This window comes from Condylura cristata, unplaced genomic scaffold (assembly GCF_000260355.1).
Source record: "Condylura cristata isolate star-nosed mole 26May11 unplaced genomic scaffold, ConCri1.0 scaffold00008, whole genome shotgun sequence".
NCBI lineage: Eukaryota > Metazoa > Chordata > Mammalia > Eulipotyphla > Talpidae > Condylura > Condylura cristata.
In genome coordinates, this window is record NW_004567109.1 from 21,244,565 (window position 1) to 21,259,569 (window position 15,005).

A 15,005-nucleotide genomic window follows, 5' to 3' on the forward strand; every position below is an offset into this window, starting at 1 on the left:
GATCTCTCCTATTTTCATTGTTGAAAGAGGAAATCTTTGCAAAATCAGGTTTACCATATAAAATATGCAGATTAATAATGTTCAAACATAAATTGCTTCTATTATTTTGAAGAACCAAGAAATGTGTTAATGGATTTCTTCACAATTAAGGTAGGGGCCCATTTAAATCTTGATCCCTAAGTAAACTACATTTTCATTGTCCAGTATTGTTAATAGACGTGGTAAAAGCGTCTGTCTTCTTTTGATAAAGAAAGGAAATGACAAACAGTAGCTAATTTACTCACCAGTCTAATACTGTTGGGAACTGACACAGTCACTAGGTATAAATGATAAACAGAACAAGTACATTTAAACAGGACCCAGTGGGACGTCAGTTTGGAAGAGAGAAAAATAAACAAGAGCATAGACATTCCAGTTGTTACTTTAATAAGAATCAAGAATTAAACATCCTGAACAAGGAATAATAATTTACCTAGCATATAAATTAGTTTAAAATTGAAAACTTGGTAATTTTACTTTATTCTTATGGTTATTATGGGAATGTGTTGTGCACTCACAAAATGCTCAGGACTGCATGAAGAAACTGAGGTTTTGCATCTTAGAGTTTTTTTTTTAAAAAGCTTTTAAGAGCTAGTTTCTCAAGATTTAGTATGTGTCTAATTCTCACTCTGAGCTCACTATGGGTTCTGTGTGGACATTTTAGGATTGCTATGGAAAGTTAGCAGATGTGCTGGTCTTAAGAACTTAGTAGAATATCTCAGCTTTTTTTAGATACAAGCTTTAAACACTGTTCATTTCTCTAATAAACATGTAAATAACCACTTAATAGAATAGTGATAGGCTGTAGTATTGCTAGAATTTAAAAGAGGACTGATTTTTGAGAAGTTCGTCCTTCTTTTTCAGATGATGTATATGAGTCTTACAGGGACGATTCTCCCAAAGGTAGACCCAGGGTTACATGAAATGGAAGCTTGCTAACAGTAACTCCCAACTTTTTCTCCTATTTAAGGATACAAATGAGAAGAATCTTATGAGTATAACCTTAAATCTACTTTGGTTCCTTTATGAAAAAATAAAACATTTATTTACCATCTTCAGTTTTAAAAGCGTCTATTTTTAGGCACAAAATATTTGCAGTTATACCACATATCTGATCAGGAAAATACTTGGTTGCATCACTTTCCTGTAGGAAGGTGAATGATAAAATATTCCATTAATAGCAGTGGCCAGAATACTATTTTACATTAGTAGCCTAAACATGAAAATAATTTAGGAAAGCAAATATGCTGTCTCACTCAATTTCTCTTATGCCAGTTGACTTTCTGTTGTACCACTAATGTGTTATTAGCAGATTATTATGAAAGCCTTTTAACTGTATTTGCTGTTATCCCCACAGTTCATTTTCTATAATAGCCATGGTGATATTTTTCTTTTTTAAACAAAATAATAAATTTTATTTTGGGATTATTTTTAAGATTTATTTATTTATGCATACAAGAACTGGGTTATGGGCCAGAGATGTGCGGGGGAGAGGACTCACCAGAGACAGAGTGGGGAGTAGACTAGGCACATTTTGACTGGAATATAGTGGGTGGGTCAGGACAGGCCTGCTGCCCCATGTGGGTAACCTCCATGGCCTGGAATCAAACTCAGGCTACAGTGGCAGCAGATAGCTTTATTGTGCTGTTGTTTTAATCCCTCGAGCCAGCAGGGAGGGCCCATTTTGTGATAATTTTAGATTTGCATATAATTATAAGAAATAATATAGATATGCCTTCCACTCATTCATTGAAGGAATCTGCTAGGCACTGGGAATACAAGGATGAACAAGCCACAAAGGAGAAGAAAAGCAGACAGTGTACAATCAGTGTGTTACTTAGAGGAAAGGTCTGAGCTGGAAATTGAAGAGTCCAAGTCATCAGCATTTGAAACCAGACAGTGGGTGAGATTAATATTTTCAGAATTCTGGAAATTAACTGAAAGCTTATCAAATCCAAGCAACTTTTATTCAAGAGAAACAGCTGAATCTTCTAAGTACAATGAGTTTATAATTTACCCACTTCCCTTACCCTCTCTCCAGCTGCACAGTAACCTTGAAAACAGCCTCCAAACTACAGTATTATAAAAACCAGCAGCCTAATAATTGGTTAGACCCAAGAAAGCAGAATGGGTTCGGAGTCCTTTAAAGACCATAGATACAAGAGGTACCATTTTACCTAACTACAACTTTCTTAAAAATTCACTTCATAGGACTTGCCTAGCATTTGTCAAAAACAAAGTGGTACTTATTTAACTTGACGGTTGTCTGACAAGGCAATAAACAAGAGACCAAAAACATTAAAAAGGAAAACTGGAATGTGGGATGCCCATGGAGAACATTGCAAACTGATATATTCCTAGGACTCTAGAAAGTATCATACATGTACAAAACTGAGTCCCTACCAAGGAGATGACCTCGGAAGGCCTTACTACCTCACCTCCTGTTTATTTCAGGGAACGAATTGTAAACTGCCCACTGAAATACTGAAAGTATACCCTAACACGTCCAACTGCTTGGCAGAAAAAAAAAACTTGTTCAAGACATTTAGTCATCTGTCTTGAATTTACTGAGTACTTAGCCTTCCTGCTGAGCAGATACTACATGATCACTTTGTCCACAACAAATAATATGGACTTTACAGCATTATTTCAGAGAAATCGGTAAACAAATAATAATAACAATTATTAAAGAATCATTACAGAGATGAGATAATCCAATTTTTTAGTTCCCATAATATATTACTTAAAATATCCAGTTAGCACACCTGGGGAAAAGCAACCAGTAGCAACAGTTACCAAGGACACCTCAATTTGGGGCTTACTAGACAGAGAACTTTAAACCAACTGTTACAAATACAGTAAATTCTTGTCTTTTATGGTAGTTAATGTTTTATATTGTCTTCTACAAACGTCTGACCGCACATTTTTGTCAGTTGGTCAAAATATTGCTTTGTTTTTTATGTTCCTATTTAAAATTACTTCATTTAGTATGTATTAATCCATTAACATTGAACTTACAGCCATCAACACTGAAATTATGCTGAAGGAAGCTTATCTAAAACGTTTATTTTCTTCTTTAAAGCATTTCAACCAGCTGCATTTCAGAACACAAGACAGGGCCTCCTTCCCTGGTGGCCCAGGTGGTTAAAGCACAGCGTTATGTGCTTTATGAAGCTTTCTGCAGCCACTGCAGTGCATGTGGTGGCCCACATGGCACAGCAGACCTTTCCTGACTCACCCACTGATCCCCTCAGCACTGTATTTCAGTCAGTCTGTCCATTCTGCTCCCCACTCTGGTGAATCCTCTTACCAACCCCCCCCCCAACCTCTGACGTACACCCAGTTCTTGTATGAATAAATAAATCTTTAAAAAAAAAAAGAGAGAGAGTGAGAGAACATAAGACAGCACCTAAAAACTACATGTGTCCTGTTTGAAATAGGGAGATTACCCATAAAAAGCAGAACAGTGACATATAAATAGAAAAGGATGCTTTTTTTAATAGTATACCTGCAAACAGGAAGGCAGGCATCACCTGTTTAGCCTTAGCTGGGAACATGCACATCAGGGAACTCAAATTTTTTACCATTATTCATGAATGATGAGGCACCGTGAATATTTAATTTTGGGGTTACAAATAAATTGTAGCAGGTAGGCTAGCTTATAAATACAGATCCGCAGATAACAAAGGTCAGCTGATATATGAAAAGATTCAGAGAAACCATGTCTAAAGTTATGATTAAAGGTGGACCCTCCCTGGTGGCACAAGGGTTGAGTGCAGCACTGTGAAGCTAGCTGCAGGGAGGTGACCAACCTAGTACAGCAGACCTTTCCTGTCTCGCCCGCTGCTCCTCTCAGCAGTCTATTTGAATCAACCTGTCCTGCTCCCCACTCTGTCTCTGGTAAATCCTCTCACCACTCCCTTTACCTCTGGCCTGTACCCCAGTTCTGTATGCATAAATAACTTTTTTTTAAAAGGATTAAAGGGAAGTATGTAACTATCTCAATAAGTAGAGAATAACAGTAAAGAAAAACCGTAATACAGAAGAAATTGAAATTCCTGAGTGGAAAAATAAGAAATTCCTGAATGGAAAAGAATAATTGAAATTCTCAGAAGCCCAGTATCATATTTGAATTAGCAGAAGAATTTGCTGATGTTAAGGAAAAATACTGATTCTGATTTTTCAATCTGAGGAGCAGCAGGGCCCCAAAATACATGGACAGAATTGTCAGTGGGCATCTTAAATATGTTAGACACTTTTAATGTCCCACATTCAATAGTGGATAAACCAAATAGAAAATAAGAAAATTGAAGGCTTTGAACAACTATCTCTATAAATTAGTTTTACATGCCAGGTGATTAAGAAATATTGCCAATCAGAATCTTTATATTTCATTTTTCTCAGTTTGTGGTTTTTAGGCAACAGAGTAGTAGTATTTATGTTAAACGCCAGCTTGAAATTGACATAATTTTCCTATTATATCTCTGGCTCTAACTCCCTCCACCCCTTTTTAAAATTTACCTTTTCTGACTTTTTAGTCCCTAAAGGGTTCCAATTTTATGTGGCATGTCTCAGTGTCAACGTCTTGTCCTCAGATCAAAGCTTTATCATTTCCTATCCACAGCTGTAAAACCCAGCCCTCTTAGTTGATGAAATTAACAGTGGTACAGAAAGTTATTGCAGTTGTCCAGTCACAGACATTTTCCATTCTTTGTGATTTAGTTTTGGAGTGTTTAACGTTCATTTATAAAAGACATTTTGTATGTTCTGCTGAGGATTTCTCAGTGATTTCCCCTCAGGAGAATTTTCAGGTATCACTCTTGTCAATTTTAACTCCTTTATATGTATTCCTTATTCAACTCCAAGGCTGGCAGGAAGATATATAAACATTACATAAATAATTTATAAGGTGCGGTGATGTTTCTTTGCCAACTGAATTCCAGCACTAGCTATTTCATGCCTTTATTCTAAGTTTTAATAGTGGTAAATCCAAATGCCATTGATGGTGTTTGTGTATGATTTATATTTCAGTAACATTTAGTTTATCAGACTTTTGTTACAAAGTACATTTTCACTAGGGATGATCTGAAGAAATTTTAGGACTTGAAAGATACTTAACCTGTGAACCTGGTATGGAATGAATGATCCTGAATGGTCTTTCAAATGCTTCTAATTTCTTGGTAGCTTCTGCTTAGAGTTCATTCATTTCAAGTCAGTACATGTTTAGTAGTTACTGTTAGGGGGGAAAAAATCAACATGCTCTTTATTTTTAAAAAAGCACCCATTAGGGGAAATCAAGGTGTACAGTTTCTTTTCGTATTCAATTATAATGTATTGTTAATTTTACTGTTAAAATGTCAGGATAGCATTATAGCTGTGAGTACAGACTGTAGACTACTTCATAAATTAAGCTTTAGAGATGTAGATTCATGAAAAAACTGTGCATTTGTTTTAGTATGTAATTATAAAAAATTTTATTCTAAATTTTTACGACTTCTTTTTAAAAAGCGTTTATAATCAGGAAAAATCTAATAAATAGATCATCAGACCAAAAACTTACACTGTTTTTGTCAGTCATCCATTTCAGATATATATCCAAAAGAATTAATAGGAAGAATCTCGGATTCCCCATACAACCCAAGATATAAATTTCATGTTCTTCAGTCTCCCACTATTGTTAGTCTAAATGGTACCCTTACGGAAATCAGGAAACATGCCATGCACTAGTATGCCCATTTTCACATGGTTGTCTTTTAAAGGTCTCCCATTGTTTAAGTAGAAGAACTCTCTGCTAAAATTAGCAATTAGTGAGCAACCCCCACTACTTTTAGCTGGTTACTTTTGTACAGTATGAAACTGCACAACTCTGACATGGCCTTGTTCATGGTTTCTTCCAGTATCTAGTTAGCTCTGTGCTTATTCTCTTAAGCTTATTTAATTCAAACTTTGATCACTGAGTGCAGCTGCTTGGTAAATAATACTCTTTACAGTTGTCAGATAACCTTTCCTTTCCTCATATACCATGATTCTTCTGGTATTTGTTAGTTTACTCATTTTGGCATCTTTTGGGGGGTTATTCCCACACTTACACATCTGGACCCTGATTTCCATCCTCCTAGGAGCCATCTTCCTTAAAACCTTGTGTGTTTACTCCAGTTCTTGTTTTCCTGTCTTAAGTCCCCCCTGCTTATTTATCCTGCCCATTTCATGTTCACTAAGTTATTTATCTTTTAGTTAGTGTTATTCTAACAAATAGTTATTAATATTCCATCATGTGCCTGGCACTTGTAGCACTGAAGTTATAGTGGTGAATGGGACAAAATTTTACCCCGATGGGACATATTTTCTAATGGGTTGGCTAGGTCTATTTGTTTACTTTTATTTCTTTATCAGACTTCCTTTTCCACAATATTTGGGGCATAATATGTAGGATTCTCTGTAACTGAAAGCAATGTTAATTTATTACTTACTTGTAATGGAAAAATCCTGAAGCAGACATTAAAGGGCATAAAAGTATTTAATAAGATACAATACCTACTTACAAGAGGAGGAACAGAAAATAGACTTTGAAGATATGCTAGCTTCATTTCTTAAATTTGTAGAAATTTTTATTACTTGATTGAAGAAAGTGTTTTACTCAAATATGTGCATGTCAGGCAAATGAATTCTTAAATCAGAAAATTGCGCAAAAACTGTAACCATAAACTAGTCTGCTTTCACAATAGAAAACCTGGAAGTGAAACAGTCAAGTTAGTGCATAGTAAACATGTGTATAAGCTACCACATAGTTGCTAAGGCTCTCTTTGTCAGAAATACCATTATCAAGCCAACTATAAGTTCTCATGTAGCATCATAGGCTTTAACCCTGTGCTTTAATCCACTGCACCACCAGGGAGGGCCCAGTGCTGAGTTTTTAGCTAGGTGTACATATTCCCTGGCTTCATAGATATGTCTAGCAGATGCTAATAAGTTGTCCAGTGATGACTGAAATGCAGACCTGAAAATGCTACTAAGGAGGAATTTAAGAGTAGCTTTTGGTGGGGATTCTAGCATGGGCTTAGAAGTTAGAGGAACCTATGAGAAAATGGACTAAGCTTTGAAAGAAACACCTGTGCCTACCTGTGAGTGTGTAGCTGTTAGAAATTTAATTGGAGTTGCATAGCATTAGGGCTGGGGGATCTGAGCTGAGCTCTGTATTGCCTTTATATGTCTTTCATTTGTCCTAAAATTATTGTTTTGTATATTTGATGCCCAGTAAAATTTTTACAATGCTGATAAAGTCATAAAATAGATTGTTCTTCATATTCTGTTTCTAAAGACAAGGAGGTGATAAAGTTGAGGTGGTAAAGGACCTTAAGATCCTGTTAATAAACAAAGCCAATTTGGAAAATGCTACCAACTTGCAGGTTTCACCCCGCCCCTTTATGGTTTAACCCTTTAGGGTTAAATAGTGTAGATGGAAAAATGTTTTTCTAAAGATATTTTAGGAAAGCTCATTTATGCAAAAGATTTTTTCCCTAATTAGAAGAGAAAATGGTACATTAATATAGCATTTGTATTTAAAAGTTACCCTACTGACTTCTTTAACCCTACTGGCAATAAGGGTAAGCTTTACATATTTTCTGTCTAGAACTGGAATGAGTTGATAAAATTGGAGGAAAAAAAGATGAGGCTACTTCAGGTGAAAATAAATTATTACATGTAATTTGACTAATTTATAGGTAGCAGTGTTTATTAAGTAGTTTTTAAAAACTGTACAGATACTGTCCTCATCTGTATTGAAACCGCAGTGAAACTTACAGTGTCTATTTTCTTGGTCTTATACATATATGTGTATGTGTGTACTTGTATAAAATATTCCATAAGACTTAGCTGTTGGTTAAAATAGAAGAAAATACTATTCCTCTAATTCTTGCCTCATTAATTATCAAAGATAGAACATGTTATAAAGAAGCTTCACATTATATAAATCAAGAAAGTCACCATTTTCTTTTTGACTTAGTCATCTCATTTTTGATAGATTGCAAAGGTCGACTGCAAGGAAGTTCTAGACATCATATGTAATCTGGAATCCGAGGGTCAGGATAACACAGCGTTTGTTCTCTGTACGACTTACCTTACCCAGCAGCTCCAAACTGCAAGTGTATATTGTTCTTGGTAAGTATATTTAGTTTTTATTCCCTTTATTTGTTAGAACATAGCATAGCATTTAGGATTTATGTAAAACATAAGTCTAGACAACATAAATGATAACATTTATGTAAATAAAATCTATTTGTATGTAAAACCATTTAATTGGAAATATTTTTGGTTTAATCTTTTCAAAAAGAATCCAAAAACAAAGGGTTAAAAGTTTGAGCAGCTCTTAACTATATAATGGAGTTGGAGTTGCTTCTTTTTTTTCTAAGATTATTTGTGCATACAGAACTGGGGTACAGGCCAGAGGCTCAGGGGCGGTGAGAGGCTTCACCAGAGACAGAGTGGGGAACAGAACAGGCAGAGATCTATGAAGTACACTGCTGAGGGGAGCAGCGGGCGGGTCAGGAGAGGTCTGCCACGCCATGTGGTCACCTCCGGGGCAGGTGGGAATTGAACTCATGCGGAAGCGGCTTTAGATTCTCAGTGCTGTGCTTTAACCCGCTGCGCCACCAGGGAGGGCCTGGAGTTGCTTCTTAATACCAGTGTATATCTTCTTTGAAGGTAAAGTTAAGACAATATGACACAAATTGATTCTCTGTTGTTTTCCTTTACATTTTCAATGGCTCTGGTAGTCACTTTACCCATTTTATATCAAAATCCACTAATGAAAAGGATCAGATTATTTAGGTTTCCAGGTCAAACTTGTATAAAGAAGGAAATCTATTTCAATAATAATTTCCTTTGTAATTTTGGTATGTACTTTGTAGTAGAATTATGTGATTTTGGCTTTAAATCCATTTATATCTTATTTACCTACAAAGTATTTAGTGGCTAAAAAGAAGTACGTGTAACCCATGTTTCTTCATTTCTAACTATATTGAATCTGTTTAAGCCAGCGTAACAAATCTGACATAGGAAAGCTCTACAGAATGAAAGACTGTCAATAAATTACCAGATTAATGGTTTGGATAATGCTATAGGAGATTAGCAAATGGTGCTCATTATACCAGTGTTTAAGAAAGGTTTTAGAGCAGAAATAGTATTTGAACTTTAATTCAAAGAATGGATTGGAAACAAAATCTTGAGTAAAGGACCCCCTGAAAGTTTCAGAATACAAGGATGACTTAACATTTGAAAAAGCATTTTTGTTTTAAGCCTTTTATTTGTTTTGGTCCTCATTGATCTCCTTCTGGTGCATTCGTTCATATTCGTGTAGTTTCATTACTAGTAGTATTGTATGTTATTATTTTAAAATGCTTTATGTATTTTACTTTTTGTATAAAACAGATTGTTGTTCTAGATATTCAATTGTATAAAACATTTTATATAAAAATATTAGTTGTATACTATAAAACATACCACCAGTCTTCATTATAATCATTGTGCAGATGAGTCAGTGCAGGATGAGAGGGATCAAGAAGTCTTATGATTGTCCAAAGGTGTCAAGGCCAAAGTGGTAAGCTGAGATTTAAACACATGGTTTTTGGCTCCTGATCTTCTGTGCCATTGTTTTCTTGGACCAGAATTCAATTGGCTGTCTTCTACCACCAAAGCCACTATTGCAGAGTTTTGTCTCCTGTAAGAAAGGAGATGATTGGGAATTATTATTCTGTAATAATTTTGTGGATATTTCATTAGGAAACAAAAAGGAGTGATAGGAGTAAAAATTGTTAAGTTGAAGTAAGGTTTTTGATCACCAGATCAAATAGAGAGTTTTTGTTGTTAATGTATAAGAGATTTTTTAAACTTTACTAAAACAGAATTGGAGAACAAACCCCACAGTTCATTTCTTTGCCTTTAATGAAAGAGTACCTACTAGTTATAGCCAGATTTTCAATGCAGTATGTTTTCAAACCATAGTCACGTAATTCTTTTCATGCTCCTGATGCAGCTTCCTACTTACTTTTGACCCATGACTTTTTTCTATCCTTCTCTTAGCCATCATTAGCCCTTTCAAGGGTGTTAGTTGCTCTAGGGTTAAGACTGCTCCTTTGCAGAAGTAGGGATTTCCCTTTTGTTATCCTCCTGAGTAGTGATAATGAGTAAAGGAAAGTTATTTTTTTTAAAAGGAATTTATTTATTTGTACATACAAGAATTGAGGTGAAACAGTGGGGAACAGGACAGACAGAATGACTGAAATACACTGCTGAGGGGAGCAGCCACCAGGACTGTGCCATGTGGGTCACCTCCCTGGCCAGAGGTCAAATTTGAGCTGCAGTGGCTGCAAATAGCTTCATAGTGCTGTGCTTCAACCCCTTGCACCACCAGAGAGGGCCCAAGGAAAGAAAATCTTACGTAACTTAATGTTTCTGTGAAAAGTAAGCCTCTTCTAAGGAGTTCACAAAGGAATAGAATATAAAATTTTGGAATTTGGATACTTTTTTTTTTACTTTTCTATTTAGAAATTTTTCTTTTTTGGGTGTTGGGTTGTTTGTTTTGTTTTTTCCTTTTGCTGGACTGTTGAAGGTAGAATAACTTTAACATAAAATAGTGAATTTTAGTAAGGAAAATAAATCCCAGAATATTCTGTTTAATAGGATACATTCTTATGCTGGAGTTTCCTATGTTGAACATAGTGGCCTGTATAGAGTATCTACAAAGAATTTTGTCTGAAATTAAATAGTATTTTTAATGAGAGACATCAAAATGTATAAAGATACCACAGAGTTGAAGTATGATCATTAAAAATTGTCGCTTAATTTTAAGCACCTATATAGAATTTATTTAGTGGAAGTGACATTCTTGAATGCATCAGTATCAAAGACAGTATTTGAAATGTAAACTATCATAAAAGTCAAAGAGATGCTGGAGGGATGAGCTACTTATAGTTGTCTGCCAGTGGTAGAATAATTAGTGTGGCCATGCAAACGAGGATAACCATTTTGAATTGGACAGTGCAAACATAAATGTATGATTACCACAGTCACTTTAAAAAATAAAATCATACAGGGCCCTCTCTGGTGGCACAAGGGGTTAAAGCACAGCACTATGAAGTTTTCTCTACAACCACTGCAGCAAAAGTTCAATCCCCAGCCAGGGAGGTGAACCACATTGCACAGCAGACCTCTCCTATACACCCACTACTCCCCACAACAATGTATTTCAGTTGATCTGCCTGTTCTGCTTCCCACGCTGGTGACTCCTCTTACCCAACCCACCCTCCCCACCTCTGGCCTATGGCCCAGTTCTTGTATGCATAAATAAATCTTTAAAAAAAAAAAAACACAAGACAACACTTAAGCACTACATGTATCCTATTTTAAATAGGGAGATCACCAATGAAAAGCAGAATAGTGACATATAAATAGAAAAGGATGCTATTTTTATTGGTATAACTGCAGACAGGAAGCAAGCATATGAGAGCTGGGGTGTAAGCCAGGAGTGTGGGGAATGAGTGAAAGGATTTACCAGAGGCAGTGGGGAACAAAACAAGCAGATGTACTGAAATACACTGCTGAAGGGAGCAGCAAGTGAGATAGAAGCTTCACCATGTGGGCCACCTCCCTAGTGGGGGATCAAAGGCATACTACAGTAGCTGCCATTAGCTTCATAGTGTTGAGACTTTAACCCCTTAAAGTTACCAGGGGGACCCTTAAATCATTTAATTGTAGTTGTAGTGTACAGATATGTGTACAAATGTATGCATCTGTTTAGTTATTTGGAATAAAGATAACAAGAACTTGTTAAATTTAATTTAAATCAAGCCCTGGACATTCTGGGTTTTTATTACTATTATTATTATTATTTGAGGGATCTTAATTTGCAGTCTGCCCTTTATCACGTTATCAGATTTGCCTAACTCAAAACTACTAACTAGCTGATCGCTTTTAGGTCATAGACATCCTTTACCCTTTATCTTCATAATCAGGTTTTACTGACTTTAGTAATTTTAATCTTTTCAAATAGGATCTATTTCTCATGCATACCTTTGACAAATATTCCTTTTTATCTATGAGCATATTTTGTATTTAAAGGCATTCTAAGTTAATTTTTTTGTGATAGTTCAGATTTGCCATCACTAAATATTACAAGCTTTATTATTTTCAATCTATTATAAAAGAAGGTATATTTACTTCTTAACCTTAAATTTGGTCACACCTTCTGAAAAAGTGTTAATAACAATATGGACTATAAATACTTTATAATTGACAAGATAAAAAAAGTTTCATGCAAATCATTTAACAAATATTATCCGTTTCTTTTTAAGTAATAACATATTCTTCAACTTTGCTAAATAACTTTCCTTATGTTCACATTTCATATTCACTTTAGCATCTATTTGGGCATTCCTGAGTTTCTAGTACTTTTCCTTGATAGTTTTTTCTTTATCCATTAAATGTTCTTAATTTAACATTTTTTCCAAGCTTTCCTTTACTTCTATTAGATATATTGGTAGTATTCTTGCTTTTTAGCCACGAGTTTTGTTTAATGTGTGTTTATTAATGACTAACATTTTAAAAATCCCAAATACGGACCTACGTAGTAGCATCATGACACCAGGGAGTTGGAAAGGGCCCATGAAATTGGTGTGGAGAAGTGTACCATTAGAATTTTCACTGTTGATAGTTGTACACATTTTGCTGGCAGTGTAAGCCTGTCTTGTGATTCCTGGCCAGTAGGATGGCATTTAATTCAGTCAGTATAATTATCATTGGCACGACTTGGGGCCCAATAAGTCTTTCAGAATGTTAGCATAAAACAAGTAGTCTTTTTGTTGTTTTTATTTTTCCCCAGTCACAAAGAAGGAAGTGGGGGTATTTTCAGGTGGACTTCTAATTTTACCAGTTTGGGAGGAATTGATAGAGAATAAAAGGCAGCTTTTTCTTTTAATTTTTGTTTAATCTCAACTTATTTTCATAAACCATAAAAAAAGGACAGATTGAAGTTGGATAGCAAATACTCATTTTACTCTAAATGTTTTGCCTTAATATTTTCTTTCTTTTTTTTAAATAGGGAATTGACTCTGTTTTGGAGTAAACTGCAAAGAAGAATCGACTCTTCTTTAGACACTTTTTTGGAGCGCTGTCGTCAGTTTGGTGTCATAGCTAAAACACAACAGCATTTATTTTGCCTGATTAGAGTTATCCAAACTGAAGTGAGTAATTTGTGCTTTATGGTGATTGTCCCTAAGGGAAGAAATGAGTGGGGAGATAATTTCTCAGACAACTCTTTTTAGATAAATGGGGTTTAATAAAATTTTGAAATTGGACTTAGCTAGCTGTTTCTGAAAATTGAATTCCTAGAAATCTACAGTTTTTCTTAATGGAAAATAATGATTTGAATTGACAGACCTCTGGAGGAAAGGAAGATCCTGTTTCTTGGCTGTCACTTTGTATCTACCTTTCCTAGAATAGTGTTCTATATTTTATACAGGCATGTTTGTTTGCAAATTAACATGATAATTTTAAGTGGAGAAAATATAATTGTATTTTTCAGCTAGGGCTGGAGTGATGTATTTTCTTGGTTTTGAAGTAATAGGCTTTACACAAATTGTAAGCATCTTTACAAACAGGAAACAAGTTGGATATTTTTTGGAAAACAATATTTTCTAAAATGAAGTGAAGGTATCATATATAAAGTATTTTATAAATTCAGCATAGATATCTAGAATGTGTCTATATTATGTTAAAATAGGGAAAAGGTAAAAACAGTTATCAGAAGCAAACTCATAGATAAGTAATCATTATTTCTAACCACTGTGATGAAGTTCTGACCCCTGCTATATGAATGTTCAAATAATTATAATACTTTTTTTTTAATATAATCTCTAGTATTTTTTAAAGGAGAATAATCTGACCTATATCAATGTGTTCTAGTTCATAATAGAAGGGTCTAAGTAGATGTTCTAAGTAGACGTACTCTCATATGGATAGAAAATAGACAGAACAGGGTTATTTTAGTGGCTCTAGATATCAGAAAACCAGGTTCCTTTTATCTGTTATCAGTATAACAGCTCTTATCTCAGGTTCCAGACCTATTTCAATTCTAGTTAGAATTTCTCCTTTCTAGATAGAAAAAAGAGAGTTGAGAGCAAATCACACCTTTTTCTCAACTCCCTCCAATATAAACATAGTCTCCTTTTAGATGGAATCTAGCTGCAAGGGAAGGTAGGAGGTGCATTTATTATTTCAGGGGACTTTGAGATCAGTTACAAGTCAGGTGTTCTGTTTTTTTAGAAAAGTGGAAATGATATTAGGAGGCACCTAGCACAGAGTGCTTGTATGGAAAAAGTTAATGATGCTGAAAAACTATGTGGTCATTAGGCTTCTTGCAGAGGGACCCTGTATAATGGAAAGGGCCTCATAGTGCCTTCTTGTTTTCTGAACTTCAGCTTTCTATAAAGCACTTAAACCAGATCAAATTTAAAGTGCTTCAAGTTGTAAAACTTTGATTCTGAGAGTTGAGAAAGTAATAATGGAAGAAATCACTAAAGATTCCAGAGTCTCTCAAGACTTTAAAAACAGTATGACAGAATAATTGTATACAGATGTGGCTATATTCTGAGTGGAAGGTATCAAAGGAATTACCTTGAAACCAATTTACTTGCCCATAGAGCCCTTTTGGATATTATTATTTTACAAAACATAATTTTATCTGATTCAGTCTATTTCTTTAATACCAAAAAAGCTGAAAATTAGAGATGTGAGACTTATAATTACATACACTTAGTTCACAGCAGTCAGGACTAGACCCTGGGTATCTTGATATAATAGCATGGTGAGATAGATGCTAGTGTGTAAATCAGAGGTCCTCAAAAATGTATAGTAAATTTTTAAATAACTCAGGTTCCCAAGTTATTACTACTTAACTCTTTTTAGAAGACTCT

General features: G+C 34.9%; 1 protein-coding gene across 1 annotated transcript in view; it reads left to right on the plus strand.

Annotated features, from left to right (window-relative positions):
* Window positions 1-15,005, plus strand: part of RLF (rearranged L-myc fusion) — a 60,485-nt gene that overhangs the window by 38,383 nt on the left and 7,097 nt on the right. Inside the window, exons 6-7 of the mRNA XM_004678845.1 lie at window positions 8,060-8,196; window positions 13,133-13,274. Coding sequence (XP_004678902.1) covers window positions 8,060-8,196; window positions 13,133-13,274 — 279 coding nt within the window. The remainder of the gene's footprint in view (window positions 1-8,059; window positions 8,197-13,132; window positions 13,275-15,005) is intronic.